Source organism: Peromyscus eremicus, chromosome 16_21 (genome assembly GCF_949786415.1).
Source record: "Peromyscus eremicus chromosome 16_21, PerEre_H2_v1, whole genome shotgun sequence".
Classification (NCBI taxonomy): Eukaryota; Metazoa; Chordata; class Mammalia; order Rodentia; family Cricetidae; genus Peromyscus; species Peromyscus eremicus.
Window position 1 is genome coordinate 11,317,868 of NC_081432.1, and position 22,749 is coordinate 11,340,616.

The window sequence follows — 22,749 nt, forward strand, 5'->3', positions numbered from 1 at the left end:
ACCTGCACTCAGGCCCGTGGTTCTAATCATCCTCTCTATGCCGACCTGCTGGGTAAAGCCACGAGGAACTTGAAAACGGGCTCCCACAGGACAGGAACTCAAGCAGGGCAGAAACCTGGAGGCAGGAACTGATATAGAAGCCATGGAGGGGTGCTACTTACCGGCTTGCTCCACATGGCTTGCTCAGCCTGCTTTCTTAGAGAACCCAGAACCACCAGCCCAGTGGTGGCATCACCCACAATGTGCTGGGCCTTCCCCCACCAATCACTAATTAAGAAAATGTCTTACATCCGGATCTTATGGAGGCATTTTCTCAACTGAGTCTCCCTTTTCTCTGATGACTCTAGCTTGTTTCAGCTTGACATAAGAGCGGCCAGCACACTGTGTAAGTGCCCTCAGGCATGGCAGCCTGCCGTAATTTCAGTGCTTAGAGACAGAGACAGGCTCCCCAGAGAAAGTTGGCTAGGTAGACCAGCTGTACTGTCATGCTCTAGGTTCAGTTGAGAGAGTCTGCCTGTCTGCCTCAGAGAATAATGTAGAAAGTAACTGAGGAGGACTCCCAGTGTCAGCCCGTGCCTTCCGCACACAGTAGCACACATGTACACGCATACTCATGCACACAGGTGTTAACCATACACACACAGATACTCATAATACACACGCACGCGCACACGCACACGCACGAGGAGGAGAGGACCAGATACCTTTGTAGGCTGGCTGTGTTGGGGAGTGAAATGAGGGGAAGAGTAGACCAAAGGGCCAGTGCATTGTCCTCTTCTTGGTTTTTCTTGGGCTGTGTCTCTTGGATGCTGAATTTCATAAGCCAGATGAATTGAAAGAGAAATGATGAGTTACTGTTGTTTTGCTTACAGTTCCTAGTTTTCTTACTCAGGACCCATTGAGATTCCTCAGACTCCCTAGCAAATTACTTTCCTTGGATCCTGCATGACTGACTTTTCTTCCCACCTTTTCCAAGAGGCTTTCCCCATTCTGTCTACCCTGTGCCACCTGCTGCCTGGCACCTTGTAGCTGGTGTTTGTGTCTCTCTCCCCTGTTCAGTGGCATGGCTGAGGTCAAACAAGACCTTCCTGTCCTGCAGTCTGAAGCATCTCTAGGTATGTGAGCCTTGGCCGACAGAGACTTCTGCCCAGTTTCTTGAATAATTGAGTGAATGCAAGAATAGCTTCATTCACTTACCCAGAAGTGCTGACTGAGCACATCATTCTAGATACTGTGGGAGTTAGGAGTGTAAATAATTTTCATCCAGGTGTATGGTCTGACATAAAGGATTGTCTTTTTTGAGACAAGGTTTCATTCATGTAGTCGAAGTTGACCCAAAACTTGCTGTTGTAGCCAAGGATGACCTTGAATTCCTGATCCGCTTGCCTCCACCTCCCGAATGCCGAGATAATGGGTGTGTGCCACTATTACCCTACGAGGATTGTGTCTTGAGAGTGCTTTGAGGCTAACATCCTTTTATTTGAATTGTTTCTCCTTGGATGGAGTGCAAATGCCCCCTGAAAGACATCCTGTAAGGTTGTATCTTGTCTTGAATTAGTAGTTTTTTTCTGGTGTTGTGTTTTAGTTGAGGAATTCTTACCTATTCCTCTACATTTTGCTCAGATAGTCTCTCACCTGTAAACTACTACCTTCTGGATGGTTCTCTCTTATGCTGTGTGCCGTGTGCTCAGATCGTGTGCATACTAATAATCTACTATATTTGCTGGAAATGTGCCTTCTGATTAAAAAAGATGACATGTCTGTCATTAAGCAGGTTTTAGGCTAAATTATTACATATCTATTAGTGAACAATATATAATTGATGGAATTTTAATATTCCAAAATTTAAAAAAAAATGGTGTGTGTGTGTGTGTGTGTGTGTGTGTGTGTGAAAGAGAGGCACAGAGACAGGCAGAGAATGATGTGGAGGAACAGAAGAGAGAGACAGAGAGCAAGCACATGGACCACGCTGCATGTATGGAGGTCAGAAGACAACTTTTAGGGCTTGGTTCTCTTCTCCCACCTTGTGGGTTCTGAGGATTGAGCTCAGTTTTCCAGGCTTGGTGGTAAGTTCCCTTACCTGCTAAGCCATATTACCAGACCAACTTTTAAAACTATGTAAGAAAATATGTAGTATTTAACTTCTTGCAGCTTCTTGCCTTTATTCATTTCAGTACACAAGTATATTCACATTGGTAGAAGTAAATCTGGTTTGTTTTAATTGCTTTGTTGGATACTATTGTATGAATACATAAACTATTTTAAACTTCTAGTGTGGAAAATTCCAAATATATATTAAAATAGAAACAGTAGTATAGTATAGTTCCAAATACTGAGTGTTAAGTCATTATTGTGATACATGGTCACTCCCATGCCATCCTTATCCCATCTCTTACTTTTAATTAAATCTTAGACATTGTATATCATTTTCTCTTCTAAATACTTGTTTCCATAATTTTAAAAAAATCCCCTAATGATGGTATTAATGTGTTTTTTGTTTTTTGTTTTTGTTTGTTTGTTTTTTAAATCCATTTGGGGGATAAGTGGTATGATGGTAACATCTACCACCAATTTGTGTTCTGGGTGCATGTGCACATGTTTATAAAAAGAATGCACAGCCAGGTGGTATACTATGGAATTCCAGTACTCGGAATGCAGAGGCAGGAGGATTTGGAGTTTGAGGCCAGCTTGGGCAGAAAAAGACTGTGTTTCAGAACCCCCAGATGTCAAGGCTGAGGACGTAGCTTAGTGGCTGAATGCTTATCCGCCATGTGAAAGGTCCTGAGCTCAACCCCAGCCTGCAAAACCCAAAACCTTGCTTACTTGAGCATAGTGCCACATGGTTAGTATTCAAAAACTGTGACAGGAGAATTGAGTTGAGCATGAGGCCATCCTAGTCTACAGAGTGAGACCCTGTCCCAGAAATCAACCAAATAACAAAACAAACAAACAAACAAAACTGTTAGAAGGCATAGTGATGCAAGTCTGTGATCTCAGCCCCCAGAAAGCTGAAAAGGGGATGGATCGTGAAGTCAGGATCAGTCTAGAGTATATAGTGAGTTCCAGGCCAGCTTGAGCCACATAGCAAGACTCAAAAAGAAAAAAATAAAAATTGAATCAAATCATAGACCTGTCAGGACCTAAGAACACCCTGACTCCAAACACCAAAACCAAACAAACGCTGTTGTCTGCCTCTCCCTCCTTTGGGCTATCCCACCACATCCACAGCGTGGTTTTTTAACACCATGTTTTCTCTGAGTGTAGTGACTCATCCCTATAATCCCAACATGTGGGTGACTGAGACAAGAGAATTGATGTGAGTTTCAAGTCCAGTCAGGGCTCTAATGAGAGCCTGTCTCAAAAAACTAAGAATGAAACAAAACTAGCCAAACAACACCAAAAACGCGTGTTTTCAAATTGTTAAAAATAATTGTTTTAGTTTGTGTGTGTGTGTACATATATGTGCACGTTTGTTATGTTCAGGTGTGTGTGTGCAGGCATGTGTGTATGTGCCCGTGTTGTATGTGCTCGTGTGTGCATGTGTACATGTAGGTGTGTAGGTGTGCATGTGTACACATGCTCATGTATATGCAGGATGTGTGGGTGTCTGTATATAGAGGCCGGGGACAATGTCAGGTGGACAACGTCAGGTGTTGTTTTTCCTCGTGTGCTGTGCCTCATTAGGCTGGCTGGATAGCTCCATGCTCATCTGGTTGTGTCTCCAGTGCTGGGACTGACAAGCACACACCACCACACCCCACTTGTTAATGTGAGTTCTGGGGATCAAACTTAAGGCCTTCGCATGTCAGTATAGCAAGCACTGTATATACTGAGCTATCTCCCCTGACCCGCTGCCAGACCCATATACTATAGAGACTTAAACACTGACGCCGATCTAAGAGGATTCCTTTGTTCTTTTTCTTTGTAACACTCTACGGTTATTGATGAGATTGAGTGCTTTTTGCCACATCCTGTGCAGCTTGGGTTCTGGGGTTCTGGACAGGGACAGTGAGGAATAAAGAAAGGGCAGATACACATAAGTTAAGTGGGTCAGGTAAGAGTTCTCTGCTCCCTCTACCAACCTGCCACCGGCCTGGAACCTTAGCATGTTCCTTAGGCACACATAGTGGGAGGGCTTAGCTAGGAATGTATATTTATCAAAAGTTGAGTATAAATTTAGTCATAACATTTCATAGCCAGAGATATAACTGGTTTGCTATATTGTTGTAGTCAGAAAGTTTCCCCAGTCCTTCCAGGCCCCACAGTCCATAATCACTTAGAAGCTTATATTAATTATAACCATTAGCTCAGGCTTATTACTGACTAGTTCTTACACTTAAATTAACCCGTAATTTTTATTTATGTTTAGCCACGTGGCCCTGTACCTTTTCTCAGTTCTGCCTTGTCATCTTGTTTCCTCTGTGTCTGGCTGGCGACTCCTTACTCAGCTCTTCTTCCCAGAATTCTCCTCATCTGCTTCTCCTGCCTATATTTCCTGTCTGGCTACTGGCCAATCAGCGTTTTATTTATCAACCAATCAGAGCAATACATACTCACAATGTACAGAAAGACATCTTGTTCCTATGTCCTCTGATTCTCAGTGATGTTTTTATTGGAGAGGGATTTTCCTCGGCCCCCATGGGACTTATAGCTGGTTGTTTATAACACCATTTCCTCCATTGGAATCTGAACTTTTAAAAAATAGAGTCTATGTCAAACTGTGCCTCATAAAAGAAGCTGCTCAGTAAACGCACACTCAGCAAATGGGTAGAGATGTTGCCTGGGCATAGAGTAGCTAATGGTGTTGGCAGATGCTGGCTAGGTGTGCTAAAGCCAGGCTGCTCACACGCCTTGAAGGAGCCTACTGCCAGATGCACCCAGAGCAATTCTGTAGAGATAACAAGTCTTTTCTAGGAAGCAAGTGTTTGGAATCTAGCCACACAGGGACCCCAGACATTACCTCCTTGGGTTAAAGTAGTTGATAAAGTGGTGGTCTCCCTGGGATCTTGTTCTGACATGGAGGCTGAGCCTGTAGCCTGTGTCCTGAGGCATCTCTTCCCACCTGCCACAGGTGCAAGTTCTCCAAAAAGAGCTTGCTGCGTCTGCCTCTGAAGACACTCACCCCTACAAGGAGGAGCTGGAGACTGCCTTGGAGCAGTGCTTCTATTGCCTGTACAGCTTCCCCAGCAAGAAGAGCAAGGCCAGATACCTGGAGGAACACTCGGCCCAGCAGGTAAGGCTGCTACCCCAGGCCCGGGGAGGGGCGGCTTTCAGGAAGAGGAGAGCTCCTTACAGGACATCAGATTTGTTACACACAGTGTGCTAACATGGTTGATGGTTGATCAAAGGAAAGGGTTTTCCTACAAGATGTCACTCATAATGGATTTATAATGCAGCATTGGCATGTTGTCAGTCCTAGGTTTATTTGCAGTTTGGTTTACACATGTAATTACATAAATCTTTTCTTTTTCATTTGTTTTTTTCCAGAGCACTATTGGGTACATTATGTCATAGCTAATATCTTCAGCCATTCTCCAGTCTTAGAGATATTCTATACCTTAAAGTATAGGGTCCTTAGGATGGCACATCCACTCTGGCCCAGAGGTGTGGAGCCTAAGCTTCCCAGTTATGATTGATTCTTCCCGCCCCCTCCCCCCATGCACATACATCTGATCTGGCCAAGTCACATGGTTTCACAGATCATAACCTTCAGTTTCCAGCATTTGTTTTTTTAGAGACCTAACCAGGCATGAGTCCTAAAAGCAATTTCTTGGACAACAGATGTATTTTGGTTGGTAGAGTGCTTTTGTAGCATACATGAGAAGCCCTGGGTTTTATCACTAGCATCATGCAAAACCAGGTGTGGTGGAGCATGCCCTTGGGAGGTGGGGGCAGGATTGTTAGAAGTTCATAGTAAGTTCATGGCCAGCCTGGACTACATGAGATCCAGGATTGAGGTGAGTGGAGAGATGGCTCAACAGTTAAGGACACTTGCTGCTCTTGCAGAGGACCTGAGTTTGGTTTCCAGCATCTATAACAACAGGTGGCTGTCACCTTTAATTTCTTCTCCAGGGGATCTCTTCTGTCCTATGTGGACACCTGCACATGTGTGGCATATACATATACACATAAAGTATAATAAGATTTTAAAAAAATAATTTCTTGACTAACAATACTAAAAACTTAATATTTAACATAGAATTATCTTTATAATGTACTCTCATTCATTAAGAAAGTTAAATATTTCTGTTTGAGAGTAATTACCTTAACACATAATTTTGTGCAGTGATACCCTCAGGAAGCTTGAGACTTATACCAACCCAAAAAACAGAAGACTTAGGCTTTTTAGGCGGCTGGAATGGAGGCTTACCTGGCCATTGCAGATTAAAGAAGTAGAGCTGGAACATGCTTTGCTGTCACAGCATGCTGTGACCTCATTGCATTGAGCACAGTGTGCTCTCACAGAGGAGCGTCTCCTTATTTCTTAGCCTTCATGTACTATGAGTCTGCATCTGTCTTTTTCCAGGTGGACCTCATATGGGAGGATGCCCTGTTTATGTTTGAATATTTTAAGCCCAAGACCCTACCTGAATTTGATAGTTATAAGACCAGCACTGTTTCTGCTGACTTGGCCAACCTCCTGAAAAGAATTGCTACCATCGTGCCCCGCACAGAGAAGCCAGCTCTGAGCATGGACAAAGTCTCTGCCTACATTGAGGGAACCTCAACTGAGGTGGGCCTCGGGGAAGATGGGGTGGTGGGGCTTCCTCTCAAGCCCTGCTTCCTGTCTACTCAGGACCACCTGCTAGGGGTCCGTGGAAAACGGGTTGGTAGTTTACACCTGCATACTTGACTCCACCTCTTCTGAACTTGCCCTCTCTCGTGCCAGGTACCCTGCCTTCCAGAAGGGGCAGATCCCACCCCTCCAGTGGTGAATGAGCTCTACTACCTCCTGGCTGATTATCATTTCAAAAACAAGGAGCAGTCTAAAGCCATCAAGTTCTACATGCATGATATTTGCATCTGCCCCAATAGGTGAGTGATATTGTGTGGAGCCAGGCTGCTGCCAGGAGGCCTGCCAGTTCTTCAGTGAGCCAGCTGAAAGTTTCTTGTCTGTGGCAAGATAATGGAAAAGAAATGGCTTAGCATTCTGGAGCATAGAAGACTTCTTTTCCAGAGTCCTATGGGAGGTATACTGGGGTCAGCAAAGGTACAAGGTGATCTTTTGGATCCTGGTGTACAGGACAGAGAAGTAGTACACAGCCCATACTGTTTTGTCCTGCTTCCTTTCCTGGTAGCAGGAACCAGGACAACTCTTTAATGAGGATTGCTTTTGGGGCTTAAGAGGGAGTACCAGGGGTAAGAGATGGTTCAGTGGTTAAGGGCACCCACATGGCCACTGTCATTCCAGTTGTAGGATTTAACACCCTCTTCTGACCTCCATGGGCCCCAGACACACATGGTGCACATACATACCCGAAAAACACGTATGTAGAATAAACTAAATGACTAAAGAGGACTACTAGAAAAGCTGGAGCCCGAGCGTTTTGTTTGTTTTTGCCATGTTGTGATGTTCCATCATTGGCAGTGAGGTTTGTCCTGACGTTGTGTGTAGGAGCCCGTGTGCACGAGGCTTGTGCTTCCTCTGTAGAGCCCCACTGAGCTTCCTCCTAAAATGTAATGAATTTTCAGAACTAAGCATTCTGAAGGGCTCTGCTCTACTCACGAAGCTCAGTACACTTGACTAAAGGGGCTGTCTGGAAAGGTAGGCATGGTCAGATGAGGTTACCCTGTACCCAGTCTGAAGGCAAGCTCCCCCGAAGTACTTAGGGCTACCATGGTGGCTGCCCTTGGACCATGGGTGAGCACAGAACTACCCTGTGCTAGGAAACCACAGAATTCACCTTTCTGCAGCCTGCCTGGGCAAGGGCAGAGGGGCTGGGCCCCGAACAGAGAAGCAAGTTTGTAAGACGTCGCCCTCAGAAGGCCCCTTTTTGGTCAGCCTGCGGTTTCCTCCTATCAGGGAGCCACGTGCTTAAAGTCCTGGCTGTCTTTGGTATCACAACTACTTCAGTTGTGATAGCACAGACCTGCGCTTACACTGGCTGAGCTTGTGCTGTGGATGACGTTGTCCATCGCCTGCTGCCCCATCTAAAAAGTGGGAGTAATGACGGCAGGCACCTGGCCTGGTTCCTCTCACTTGCAGGTCCACAGGCAGTGGGGTGAGAGTCCTAAAGGCTCAAGTAGACCTCCCTCCACCCAGTGCTTCTCAACCTTCCTAACGCTGCGACCCTTTAATACAGTTCCTCATGGTGTGGGTGACCCCCAACCACAAAATTACTTCATTGCTACTTCATAACTGTAATTTTGTTACGGTTATGGATGTGATATAAATATCTGATATGCGGGAGATTTGATATGTGACTCCCAAAGTGGTCACAACCCATAGGTTGAGAACCACTGCTCTTGTCTCTACATCATCTGTTTAGAGGATGTCAGCCCGTTAGATCCAGCCCCCTGTGTGCTGAGATGTCTTCTCTGAGGACTGGCCCCAGTGTAGAAAGGGTTTTGTCAGCTTGGTGCTAAGTCTCAGCCTAGAGCTGCCTTTATTCTGAGCTCCACAGGCAGATAGCAGTGGAGACTGGAGTTCTGTTTGCTCCTTGGTACTAGCTGGAGTACAAGGTGGATATTTATATTCTTCCTTGAGCCTTTTGAGAGGGGTGAAGCCCATGATAGATGGCTGGTGGACAGTAGCATCCTGATTGTACTGTTGGAGGTTCCTGTGACGGTAACTAGCAGTTCTCCTTCCCTTTCATTGAGCTTTCCTGCTTTTTTGCTGAACTGGAAGAGGTACAAATTAGATAGGCGTTCTGGGATGGAGGTGGGACTAAGACCTAGTTCAGCTGAGCAGGAAACAGTTCTGAGCCCAGCACCAGGACTGAACCTGCTCTGCACAAATGAGAGCCCAGAATGTGGCCTCTGGATCCTTCTTCCTCCTGGGGTCACACTGTCACTGAGCCATCCCTGCAGGCCTGCCCGCACTCCCAGAGAATGGGTTGTGTGGTGCTGTACCTGAGTCTGACACCTAACAGCAGGAGGGGTCACTCTTACTAGGACAGGAGCATGCTTGTTTTTCTCTGTGGGTTTTTTTTTTTTCTTAATGCATATGGTTGTTTTGCCTGCATGTATGTCTGTGCATTACATGTATGTCTGTGCATGTGGAGGCCAAGAGGGAGTATCAGGTCCCCTGGAACTGCAGTTACAGATGGCTGTGAGCTGCCATGTAGGTGCTGGGAACTGACCCCAGGTTCTGGAGAGCAGCCAGTGTACCTAACTACCGAGCCATCGCTCCAGCCTGCTTCTTCGTTTTCATGGTGATGCCGCTCTGCTTTGGTTACCCCGTGTGTGGAGGAAGTAGTTCTCATGCCACCACATAGGCGCTGTCACAGCCTGTCTCCTTCCCTCAAGGGAACTTCTCCCAGAGTCGTTGGATATTGGAAAGATGTCCATGCTGTGAAATTGGCCCTGGTGAAGAATTTGCCACTTAAGCCCTTCCCCCCCATTCCCTTCTCCAGAGTCGCCAGAGCAGAGCCAGGGAAGAACTGCTGGTGGCTTTGGGCCCCAGGCCCCAGGAAGAAAGGCTGCTATCAGAAGCCTCTCACAGGAGGGCGGTGTCTTCTTCCTGGCTCTCCTGTCACCACTGGGTCTTTGGAGCCTCTCGGGTTTGGTTTGCCTCTGCCATCTCTTGGGATGATCGGGCAGCTCTGGATGGCAGTTAGCCAGTGTAAACTCACACCGGGGAATTTAAGGGGTGGTGGGCTGAACTGATGGTGTAGGGAGGGGGCAGCATCAGCCTTTTGGGTTGCTGCGTTTTCTGTTTTCTGGACTAGCACTAGAAAACAGCTCTCCAGGAACTCCGAAATCATCTTGGTCCTGGTATGGTGTCTCCATGGCTACCCATCTTGTCCCAGACTCTTGTGTGTTCCTGCCTCGGCTTCTTTCAAGTGATCTCAGAACCATCAGGTCCCAGCCCTCAGCTGTCACCGTGTTCATTTTACTGCTGGGGTCTGAGCCGAGAGCATAGGCCCCCAGAGAGAACAGGAATGAAGTGAGTGGCTGGGGTCCCACGCTTCTCTGTTCCCGAGCTCTGGCTTGGTGAGAATAGGAGCCTCAGGAGGAAAGGACACTGAAGTCTCTTGTTGCCTCAGCTGGGACCCTCTTTTGAGGACACTCTCACAAGTGTCCCGTTCCTTTCCACCAGAGCAGTACCATGGGCAGCCCTTTACTGCTGGGGAACAGAGCCCCAAAGCCCATCTATTAGAGCAGTCGTTGAGTGCTTGCAAAGTGCTAAGGGACATAGAAGAAACATTTTGTCTCTTAGCACACCATACCTCATCCGCATGAGGTTGACCTTCTTAAGTATAGGTGATGATGCACTATATGTTATGATCAAGGCTATGACAAAGCTATTCCAGGTCATGATCCTGACTGTGTGGAATAGCCAAGCTGGGCTTTGAGCCTTTGTGTGGGAGCAGGACTTCCATGATGCCCTGGGGACAGTAGTGTTGGGGTTTTGTTTGTTTGTTTGTTTTTGTTTTTTCGAGACAGGGTTTCTCTGTGTAGCTTTGCACCTTTCCTGGAACTCACTGACAGTAGTGTTTTTAGCTGGTACTTTTGTCACTACCGTAGGTTCGATTCCTGGGCAGGCATGGCTCTGGCCCGGGCCAGCCGAATTCAGGACAAGCTGAACTCAAATGAGCTGAAGAGCGACGGACCCATCTGGAAACACGCCACACCTGTTCTGAACTGCTTCCGGAGGGCCCTTGAGATTGACAGCTCTAATTTGTCCTTGTGGATTGAGTATGGCACCATGTCCTATGCCTTACACTCGTTTGCTTCCCGCCAACTGAAGCAGTGGAGAGCCGAGCTGCCTCCAGAGCTTATACAGCAGGTGAGGAGGGTGCTGCCGATGGGCCTGCCGTCCTCTGGCTAGCGAGACTGCCTTGGGTCCCTCCTGTTCTTTGTTCTTACCCTCACATACATGTATCCTATCAGCGATAGCTTTGTTCCTTGGGCTTTGGGTACCTAGTCCCCGGGCAGGAATTTCAGAGGTACACTAGTGTGACTGACCGACAGCTGAGTTACGGTAGAGAAGGGATGTTGGCCATCTGAGGTAGGCAGCTCTTCCCTGTTTGCTTAGAAGGACTTGGGAGGCCATGGTAAAGGGCTTGACCTGTCATTAGGGATTTCAGTTTCTGGTGGGCAGCCTTCCTCTAGTGCAAGATACAGGATCTGACTTGCAGTCACTGCTCAGCAAGAGCACCATTGCTTCCTTCAGATGGAAATGAAGGAATCATGCTGAGAGGTTTGGGCTTTGTTTAGGGAGGGGTGAATGGTGCTGGAGATCAGACCCAGGTCCTGTGCCTGGTGAGCACACACTGCCACAGAGCTACCTTCCTGCCAGCAAGGTTAGGCTGGCAGGGCAGCAAGGTGTCAGCTCAGAAAGGTCTCGGAGGAGAGCAGGTGTTGAAGGAAGGAGCTGAGCAGTCAGTAGAGAGTGCTTGGTTTCAGGTTTTGCACTGATCATCTGTGATTAAAACCCAGGCAGGGTGATGGCACTGCTCACACTGCTGTGAGGCTGCTGGAGGGCTAAAGGAGCCTCTTGGCAGGTAGGCACTGCAGCCCTCTGAAAGAAAGTGCTGTCTCCTTGCGGGGAGCTGACACTGTGCCAAGGTCCTACTGCCTCCAGGACCCTGCAGAGTGGGACACAGGCTCTCAGAGCCTTTGAACTCTTCAAATGATATTGGAACACATGATGAAGAATGCAACAGTCAATTTCACCATAGGGATTGCCAGTTTTATAATCTGGGTCGCATCCCTAACAATCTACAGTGAATACAAGGCTCCTGTTTGAGGACCTCAGCCCTGGGAAAGCAATGGAATGAACCTGCTTAATGAGGACTGAGTTACTGTAATAAGTAGTGAATAAAAGATGTCATTGGGCTTTATGAAAAAATTGATAGCAAATGTCTCCTGAATCTTATGTAACTAGAACTTTGACAATGCTAAGAATGTGCTCTTCTTCAGTGAACAGAGATTAAGTTGACTCTTGGGGAGCTCATCATTCTATGAGTTGTATGATTATGTCACATACACTTTTTACCTTTGCAGCATAAATTTAGAAAGCTGCTTTTATAAACCTGTTTGGGAGCTACCTCTCTTGCCCTGGGAGTTTGAATTCCTTGGGCCTTACAGGCAGTGGCCAGCTGTGTTAGTTCTCAATCCTCATGCATAAAGGCTCAGAATTGTCACACTTACCTGGGAGTGTGGCAGGCTGGGAGCACAACACTGGGCTTTACTGCTGCTGCTGTTGGAGGTCTCACACAGTAATGTGGCCTTCTTCCTCTGTGCTCAGGGAGCTACAGTCCCTCAGTTCAGGAGTTGGCCTCTGCATTCTAGACTCTTCAGCAGTTTGGTCCCAACGTTTTCCTTCCTTCTATGTCCAGATTGTATGAGCTCTGCAGATGAGTGAGAGCAGTGATGTCCATGTTTGGCTGGCTCTCTTGTTTGGCTGTGGAGCCTGTGAAAAGGACATACAGGGACCCTCAGAGAGAAGCTGTGCTTTCCAAGCTCCTGGGTGGTTATTATGTTTTTCTTTATTTTCTTAAGTTTTTTCTCCAATGGTTGGAATGTGACATCATAGGGATGATAGGCCTGACACCAGTGGCCGAGGATGTATGTGAGAGAAGTGGCCTTAGAGGGTCCAGCGCACTGGTAACAGAAGGCAGATGTCAAGTGCTACACAGGGCTGAGCCCTGACAAGAACAGGATGGAGAAGTGCCAACATGGCTCTCAACTAAACATCACCTTCTTTAAGAAGTTATTATTCAATTTGTGTCTTTCTGGACTTCAAAAGGAGACAAAACCTTGTCACACACATGAGGTGTGTATATTTAGAAAAATCTAGGAGGATTTGCCTATTAGATTTTTTCTTTCAGCCTAGATACTGGTGTACTAAATGCAGCGTGTGGCTTCCCTTCCTCTCAGCTTACACTGTTGAGCTCTACTCAGGTTACTCTCCAGGGTCCAGTAGAGTCCTTTTAAATGTGTAACCTGACTCTGACTCTGTTGTAGCTAACAGTACAGAACTCCTTACTACATTTTGTTGGCATTTAAACGGCCTCAGATCCCCTCCACTCACTGCTATAGAACTTGACTCCTTGGTGGCCTTGTAACATGGGAACACCATTGTCCTCTGAGTACACACAGTGAAGTAAGGTGGCCTGGATCTTAGGATCCCTCCCCTAATCTCCTTGTACTGATCCTGGTGAAATTTCACAATTAAACTTTCCAGGACATACACATCCTGAGAACAAGGAAGAACCTTCTCTGCACCTTTTGTACAGCTCCCACAGGTAGACTTGACATCCCCCCACCTTATCCCCTCGTCTGGTTCTCTTCTACTTAAGATCACAGCCTCAGGATGACCTTGGTGTTTACCTGATGGCCACTGTTATTCCAAGCAGCTCAGGTCCTGAGACTGCTCTCAGGCCGTCTGCCTCCCTTAAGTATCAGGACAGCCAGAGGGATGGAAGGCCCAGGGATGCAGGAGTCCTGGAGGAAGGGAGAGGTTTGGCCTCCTTATCTGGGGCACATACTGCCCTGCAGGACTGCCCCGTGTTCCCTGGACTCTTTCTACCTCTGGGGAGGCAGCTTCCTAGGATGCAGTTCCCTGGTTGCTTGAGCTGTGTCTGGACTTACCATGTCTGAGAAATGGGCTGATGAACATGTCTGCTGTGTTTGAGCTGCTGTGTTCTTTAGTTTTTGTCTCCAGACTTGCCAGAGGTGATGTGGGGAAGTGGAAACATTCTCTGTGATGTCAGTTCTAAGGCATGGAGAAAGAGTTGGGGACCAGACCTTTCTAACCAAGTGACTTGTAGGGAGTGACTTAACATTCTTCCTGTGCTTCAGGCTACATGTGAAGCTGACCATTCCTTCTCCTAGGTGCCATTGGGAGAGGTCAGTCCTGATGCCTGCCTCAGCCATTTCGTAAGCCTCAGCACAGGGACCCAACACATGGGGAGACTTCCTCCTTATATTGATGGATGATGGGCACTAGTCTTTACCATAGCCATGCAGGCTATAGTTGGGAACCTAGAAAGAGATCAATAGGAACTTCATAAACTTTACTGTTGGGTGCTACAGGAAGAAGCTAAAAGAAAGGACCTTTGAGTCGTTGAGAAATGACCTGAATTCTTAAGTCCAACTCTGGACCTTGCATGCTTTTAAGGAACTCCCAAGCTCCACATCTCATTGTCTACAGCTGTGAAATGGTGACAACATTTCTGGGTCTCAGGTTCACTGAGAGGATCATAAGTCTGTGAACAAGTCAGCTGACTTCATCCAGGAAAACCATGATCCCTGGGCAGGCTCGGGCATTGCACCTACGGCCAGTCTGCAGGCTTGTGATCTTGTTATAGATGGAGGATCGGCGTGACAGCATGCTGGAGACAGCCAGGCACTGTTTCACCTCTGCAGCCCACTGTGAGGGTGACGGTGATGAGGAGGAATGGCTCATTCACTACATGCTGGGCAAGGTGGCTGAGAAGCAGCAGCAGCCACCGACTGTGTACCTGCTGCACTACCGGCAGGCTGGCCACTACTTGCACGAGGAGGCCGCCCGTTACCCTAAGAAGATCCACTACCACAACCCACCTGAGCTGGCCATGGAAGCCCTGGAGGTAACATTCAACAAGGTCCAGCTTAGGAAGGCAGGGCAGGAGGGTCTACTCGCTCTGTCTCCCTGGGGATGGAGCTCACAGTCTCAGTGACTCCCTGGCAACCCCACACTGGTAACGTCTCTGTGCTCAGCATCTTCATGTTCAGTTAAATTCAAGCAGCCTGTTCTCTCTTTCCCTAAGAGGGCTTGCCATCCTTTTGGAGAGAATGAGCATTTTGTTTTCATTTCCCAGAGGAAACCTCCTTCCTCTGCAGCACAGACATTCTCACTGCATATGGCAGGCACTGAGTGCTGGAGCTGCAGAGGCGTTCAGTCTTGTCACGAGGCAGGAGGAGGGTGGTCGCTCTAGGGAGGATGTAGATAGGCACCGAAGGCCAAGTGAGGCCTCCGCCTTGCTCGGGCCAGCCAGCTTCGAGGGTTAGGCCAGGGTAAGAGCAGGCTGCTCGGATCACAGGATGTCGTGTTGTGTTGTATTTTCCCAATGCACTCAGAACTAGGGCAGTGCTTTATCGCCGGGATTCACTTTTATGATTTCTTGAATACTTTTGATGAAGGCTCGCACTATTGTTCTTAGCAGTCCTGACCAGCGAGCACTTTTGGAGGGAGGAAACAAAGAACATGAGTGGAAATCCAGTGCTGCTTTTCTCCGCCCAGTACTCAAAGCTTCCCAAGGCCCTGCCTGTGATAGCTTTACCCTTTCTGAGGCTGCACGCGCTGACCCTCGGTCGGTGCCACACAGCTAGTGAGCATCCTAGAATTTAAACAGAATCCATTTCTTGTTTTCTTGCTTCTGTGGGCACAGGTTTTTTGTTTTCCCTGATTATAAATTCTATATATATTCATTTGTTTTTTGTTTTAAAGATTTATTTATTTATGTATACAGTGTTCTGCCTGCATGTATGACTACAGGCCAGAAGAGGGCACCAGATCTCATTGTAGATTGTTGTGAGCCACCATGTGGTTGCTGGGAATTGAACTCAGGACCTTTGGAAGAGTAGCCAGTGCTCTTAACCTCTGAGCCATCTCTCCAGCCCCATATTCATTTGTTTTTTAAGACAGTCATAAAAGAATATAAAACATGAAAGTCCCCAATGACCCTGGTGTCCCCACCTCATAATCTGTACTAATAGTTAGCTATGTTCTTGAAGGTCTAGGTGTTTTTTTCTATCTCTGTGTAGGTAGGAACACTGTCCTAGGCTTTTTCGGCTCACATTTTCATTGAACAAGATGTAGTAGAAGGTATGTGGTATGCCTGCCCCATGCCTTCCAGGTGCTCAGAGCGTTTGCTTCCCTACATAGCCTCTTCGTGGACTTTGCTGGGACGTGTGAAGAAGTATGCTCCCCTAGCCTTATATCAGAGAGCTCTTCGGAATGTTTCCAGGGGCTGAGGTTTAAAGTTGTAGACTACTTTCGATTCTCACCATGGCCTCCAGTTACTCTAGAGGATGACACTGGTGAGCATCTTGGTTCTCTAGCCAGTCTAAGAATCTCCTTTTAGTATCTGCCAACTTTATGATCAAACCAAAAAAAAAAAAAAAATTGCACTTGGGAAGTTGAGACAGGGATCGAGGGTTGCAGACCACCCTCAGCTACATAGCAAGATTTAGGCTAGCCTGGGCTACATCAGATCTTGAGGCAGTGCCCACTGGCTGCTACTATCATTATCCCACCACCATATGCTTGGATTACTGGGTACATGTTTAAGTTAGGATGTTGACAGTATCCATTTTAATTTTCAGGGCTTATTTGTGCTAGGGGAGTTAAAAGCTAAAAAAGACAGGCAATGTGTGGCGGCTTGTCTCTCGGGGCAGCAGCCTGTTTACAGTATGGCTGCTTCACCTGTGGAACAGGCCTTGGATTGCAAAAGGCTGCTTATTATGCCTGAGGTGTTGTTCTAGGTGTACTTCCGGCTCCATGCTTCCATCCTGAAGCTCCTGGGCAAACCTGATTCTGGGGTTGGTGCAGAGGTCCTGGTCAGCTTTATGAAGGAGGCAGCAGAAGGACCTTTTGCCAGGGGCGAGGAGAAGAATACACCCAAAGCTTCCGAAAAGTGAGTACTGGCTTACAGGGACCTGGGTGTCTCATCTTCTATCATGTAGTTCAGAGGAGGGCCACTGAATAAACGGGAACTCAGAGTCTGATTGCAGGGCCGAGCTAGTTCTGTTGAATCTGCTGTCCCTGCTCTCTTCTCTGTGGCACTGGCTGGTGGTGTCCTACCTTCAAGGGTGAGTCCTGGGGAGAAGCCAGCCCCTCCCTCCTGCTCCAGTGAACAAAGCTTTGTCCTGTGCAGAACATAGTAAAATATTACGTTTTACTTTTTCCCCTTACCCAAGACTCCCAACTGGGTGACCTCTGAGGCCCAGTGTATGGCCTGTTCTCTGGAGTGCCAATGAGGCTCTTCCCTCAGTGCTGAGAGCCGAGAAGCAGGACCCTGGTGCAGTCTCCTCAGTTGCTTGGGGACTGACCACTCTTCCCCTGACACAGTTGTCTTGGGGCCAGACACCTTTTACTGTGGTGTTTCTGCCTTGCTGCTCCATTCAACCCATCCTGTCTCTGAGGCCCTACCTGGCTGAGGACTACGCAGGACCCAGCTGAAAAACCTGCTTCCAGGCCTGACCCTAAGAACTATCTGTTCGTGGCTGTAGGTAGTCACATGACCTGTGCCTCCAGTGAACAGTGCTCAACCCTGCACAAGCAGTGTTTCCTCTACGTGTGGGAGAGATGAGCACCTGGGTGGTAGGTCACTTGGTTGGTATAGTGTGCTCAAAAATTATAGATTGGTGTTTTCTGGTCATAAAGGGTTTCCAGAGTACAATGAAATTTTCATTGATCATAATTCTGCCCTGAAAAATATAATTATACAGCTAATGTGTAAATACATTGTAGTTACAGGAAATCAGACATACATACATAGACTAAAATGTGACTGGTCTCCTCTTGTCACCAGAACTGGCCATTATTCAGTCTAGTTTCTCAACTCATTCTCTGTATATTTGTACACAGTTATTTGAACACATGCAATTGCAGGTTTATTTTGCTTTTGTGGTACTAAAGGGTTGAACCCAGGGTGTTGTGCATGCTAGACAAGTGTTCTACCGCCAAGGTCCCCTCCAGCTTGTGGAGGATTCTTCTCAGTTGCTTGCTTTTGTGGGTTAGATTTCAGAAAAGGGTAACTTTCTATCCCTTTTTATTTCAAATGCTGCCTGGCCAAAAGTGTAATGCTTTCCCCGACACTGATTTCTCACTTGCTCTCTGAAGAACCCTTACCAAATGCCAGACTGCATGTTGAACTTCTCAGACCTGCCTTCTTAGACCCTAACTCAAACAGCAGGGCTCTTTTCTCTGTCTCCCTCCTCCGGGCAGTTGTGGCGGCTTACAGGTTGATTCTCCGGTTTGTCTTCCTCTCTCAAACTTCAACAAAGAAAAGAACAACTGAGCCGGGCGGTGGTGGCACACGCCTCTAATCCCAGCACTCGGGAGACAGAGCCAGGCGGATCTCTGTGAGTTGGAGGCCAGCCTGGGCTACAGAGTGAGTTCCAGGACAGGCTCCAAACACAGAGAAACCCTGTCTCAAAAAACAAAAACAAAAACAAACAAACAAACAAAAGAACCGCTGAAGTTGGTGTTCTGGTTTGCTCTTTCCTTCATCAGTGGGTCTGGGCACCATCTGTGCTACTCTGCCTGGCACTTTTCTGCTACCTCCTACCTGTTGCTGCATAGCATGGATACTCGGTGTTTTATGTGATTATTTCCACAAACGTGAAGAATATTTCTGCCTTTCCCTCACTTACCAGTGTTGTAGCAGAAACCCTTGTACATGTAAGCTTGCACTAGTGTGTACTTGTGTCTGCTCACTTGTCAGGGGTTGGCTGTGTTGTGTCATCTTGCAGAAAGGCTTTGATTTGGTGTGCATGCTGAGAAAATGCTGGTCACTTCCCCTGCAAGGTCTCCTGAGCCTGAGACCAGATGCTGTTAGACCCTGGCCAGAAAGGTTGAGCAGCATCCAGTTAGAGGCTGGAAGCTATGGGAGTGATACGGAAATCCTCCCTGGAGCACTAGCCAAATGAGACAGGGACCACTTGAGGTGTGTGGAGCAGCAGACCCTGGGAAGGGTGCTGACCCATAGTAGTGCATTTATTTCATCATAATGTGGACTTTTATTTGTACCTCTGTTCCACAGGGAGAAGGCCTGCCTGGTGGATGAGGACTCCCACTCTTCAGCTGGGACACTGCCTGGCCCCGGAGCCTCCCTCCCCTCCTCCTCTGGCCCAGGTCTGACATCCCCACCTTACACAGCCACTCCGATTGACCACGATTACGTCAAATGTAAAAAACCCCATCAGCAGGCGACGCCGGACGGTATAGTCCCTGTTCTCCCTACTGTGCCCAGGGCGGCACACCAATTGTGGGGAGGGTGCTCGAGCGACTTCATTTGTCGCTTTGTTTTGGTGAGGGGGGTGCTGGGTCTGGGGTGACACGGGCAATGTTGCGGCTGTTCATTTACCTCATGGATTCACAGTGCTTCTTGTGCTTCCAAGACATGCTCAGAGTCGCCATCTGCCACTCGCCCACTTGGGAGGCAGGGGAGGAGCAGGTCCAGCTGTGGCAGCTTACTTTTGAGCTTACGTTTTCCTGCCTGCAAAACGGGGTTGCCAGCACCTTTGAGTGGTATTTGGAAGACCCTGTAGGCTGCCTGGAGTGATTCTTGGCAGTGTCCGCTCCATGTGGCCTACGTTCAAGTACAGCACATTGTCATGGCCTCTGTCCTTTGGTGGTTGTAGCTGGGCCACAACTAATTCTAAATCTGTCAGTCACTCTTGGGCATCCAGATAGGGTTCTGACCGGGTCACCTAGGATGTTTGTAAGGCTGGTCCACGTGGGATGAAGCAGGTGGCGACTATTCAGTCACATTCCTTACTAACATTTGGAGGCTTGCATGCTGGCCCATAGCTTAATCTGTCCATGGTCTCACCTGTGCAGTAACAAGCTGGTGACGCAGTAGTTGGCATCAGCAGTTGATGGGCTGAGAGCTCTGGTCGTTAAGTGGGCGTCAGCGAGGTGATGAAAACGCTGAAAGGCGCCCTCACTCCATGTCACTCATCTCATCCAACGGGCCTTCCTCTCCTTCCAGGATGGTGACAGGACACTCCTGGGTAGGCAGGATCGGCACCAGGGCTCTTCCCAGGTCAGGTGGTTCTTAGAGGAAGGATGGACTCGGGGTGCCATGGTAGCTCTCACTTTGAGGTCCAGCAGAGAGCTGAGGGGACAGGACTACACTGCCTTGGCTCCAGCACCCTGCTGAGGCCTTCCTGGTATACAGATTCCTGGAGAGCATGGGCGTCTGTTCCAGCTCACTGCACTGACATCAGTTTCAGAAAGCTCTGGGGAAGGTTGACACAGTGGCTAGGATTCCTGTCCTCTGGGGCTGGTGTTTTATGATTTCCCAGGAGAACAGCACACTTGAGCATCCCCTTGTAGGCTTGGTTTAGGCCCTACAGCATGTGTGTTGAAAAGAGACTGAGGATCTGTATGTGTGCTGTGTCTCCATCACCTCCCAGTGGGTTGTCTTTGCTAAGTCCCTGGGTTTTCTGCTCTCCAGAGCAGAAATGAGAGAAGCTGACCTCTAGGTCCTCCAGTCTCCAGCTCAGCAGATTGTCCTTCCTACCTAAGAGCCTCTTGCCCTTCTTAGTTAACTCAAATTAATTGGGAGAACCACCCGGTTCCAACCTTTGACTCCTGAAGATACTGAGAAAACACAGTAGAAGTAGACCCTTGCTCTGTGATTTTCTGCTAGATACTTGTGGTCACGAAGATTCATTCACCATGTCAAAGTTCTCAGGAGAGAGGACTGCCTTTTTCAGTGTCCATGTGCCATGTGACCCTGTCATATGCTTCTGGGCTGGGAAGGACCTGTACCAGTTCTGCAGCCGCTCCTCTCCCCCACTCACCCCCCACCCCCCCACCCCCGCTCAGATTGCAGATTGGCTTGGCTGCCAGCCTACAGAATTGATTATGCTTTGAGGAACAGGAAGGAGGGCTACAGGAGCGCCTCAGAGATGCCCATATCATCACTTGGCACTGATGGCCTTGCTAGCCCCATGTGAGCACATATGTAACCATAGAGCTATTAGGGAGCTACTGCAGAATTCAGGCACTAGGCGCGGAGCATGGCATGTTTATGGTGCAAACCTAACAACTATTTATTTGTTCTGGAAGTTTGCAGAATACGTAAGTTCAGATATACTTTCAGTGGTTTCAAAATTACTCCTGTTAACTGAAGCCACTGTGTTCCCTACCCCATCTTTGTCCAGCCCCAATGTGTGGAGAAGCATGCTTTCAGAACCGCCAGCCTCTTCACCCTCTGCATCCCTAAAGAAATGTCTGTAACCGGAAAATTGTTAGAGCCCTAAAAAAGCAATTCTCTTCAGAGGTGGTGGTGGTGACCTTTTCATCTGGTTCCTAGTGAAAGGTCTAGACCTTAGGCAACAGCAAGCAGATTGCAAGTCAAGTCATTGCTGGTAGCTTGAAGCCACAGTCCCCACTGCTACTCCTGCTTCATGACCTGTCCGAGGACAGGGTATTAGTACTTCCTCTCGAGTCAGAGTTACCTTTCCAGAGCAGCCAGGGTGCTGGGTGCTTCTAGCCCAGTGCCACTTCGACTAGGGAGTTGTTAGAGGTCAGATGGCAGGGTAAGAGCAGTGGAGGCCCTGGAGTCAAGACCTCTGAGTTCCAACCTAGCTCCCTGGATGACAAGCTCAACTTCCTTAGACACGGGCCTCTATTGATTTGCCTCAGGATAGTAAAAGTATTTGCACAGCCTGGCCTCTTCCTAGATGTAGTTCTTCAGGTCATCGGTGAAGCAGGTATATGAACTGGGTAGTAGTACCTCATAGAGTGAGAAGCCCAGGTCCTGGGGTATGTCATCATTCTTGGTTTTTATCCCAACTTTCTAGCTGGAGTGTGACCTCAAAAGAGGTGTAGGCAGTGCCATGGAGTTATCAGGTGGATAAGTAGCTTGCCATTTGATAGCAGCTCCTTCCTAAAACCCAGCTTTGCTGTCTGAACTGTTCTGACTTGCAACCTTGTGCTGCCTGTCCTGGAAATGGACACTTCTTGAAGCCTGTCACATTTGGTAAAAGCTTTGGGATTGGCCCCTGAGGCCACAGTAGCCAGCCATGACATCCAGCTCCTTAGCAAGGTCACAAGGGCACCCTAAGCTGATCAAGCTGAGATGGAGAGGGGAGGGAGAGATGGCATCTTCAGCTGATGCAGCTGTTTTCCCATCTCAATAACTTCTCACACAGTGATTCTGTGTGTCCGTGTCAAATGGCAGAAGTTGAGTAGACTCTAGTTCTACCCCACAGGCTAGTTGGTGCAGGTGTCTGCCCGTGGATCCATGTGTGAGCAACTGGGCTTTTCCACCTAGCACTGTACACTCTCAGCCCAGGCTTCAGGCAGGTCCTCCATCTTCACGGACACCATCAGGCTTGACAGTGGCCCTTTTTTCCCTAAAAGAAAATCAAGCTGAGAGCAGGCAGAGCTTCCTACTTGTTGGGGCCGAGCTAAAAGAGAGTGTGGTCACTCTCTTCCCAGACTAGATCTGAGGCTGACTGTACAGATTGTGTTTCTGTGTTTCTGTTCTTGTTAGAGGTACCTCAGTGAAGGATGCGTGGAACAGGGCCGTTCCTAAATGGCTTCGGCCTTCTTTTGATCTGGCTTAATTGACTTTCAGGATATGTCAGTAGCAAGATTTATTAGATAAAGAGCCTTGCTGTTGCTTGTCACACTCTATGTCACTTGAGAATGTCAAAGCCGGGAAGTACCTCAGAGGTCAGGGTCTTCTGACAGCCTATACCAGATGCACAGAACAGCCCTGTAAGCCTAGAGAAAGTAGGTTCAAGTCAGTCACATAGCTGAGGAGTGGGGCAAGCCAAGGTCAGCACTGGGGAGGTGAGATGACATGGCCCAGAAGCCTGGCTTGGTTAGGGGTAAAGGGCCAAATTTAGCCA

At 48.0% G+C, this 22,749-nt stretch overlaps 1 protein-coding gene across 2 annotated transcripts in view; it reads left to right on the forward strand.

The window, feature by feature from the left end:
• Cabin1 (calcineurin binding protein 1) overlaps positions 1-22,749 on the forward strand; it is a 126,692-nt gene that overhangs the window by 38,056 nt on the left and 65,887 nt on the right. Inside the window, exons 20-26 of one of the 2 annotated variants that reach the window (XM_059281739.1) lie at positions 5,072-5,233; positions 6,527-6,733; positions 6,890-7,035; positions 10,690-10,951; positions 14,481-14,741; positions 16,639-16,790; positions 18,921-19,012. In XM_059281739.1, the coding sequence (XP_059137722.1) occupies positions 5,072-5,233; positions 6,527-6,733; positions 6,890-7,035; positions 10,690-10,951; positions 14,481-14,741; positions 16,639-16,790; positions 18,921-19,012 (1,282 nt within the window). Of the gene's footprint in view, positions 1-5,071; positions 5,234-6,526; positions 6,734-6,889; positions 7,036-10,689; positions 10,952-14,480; positions 14,742-16,638; positions 16,791-18,920; positions 19,100-22,749 lie in introns of both variants that reach the window. The other variant, XM_059281738.1, reaches the window with a different exon arrangement.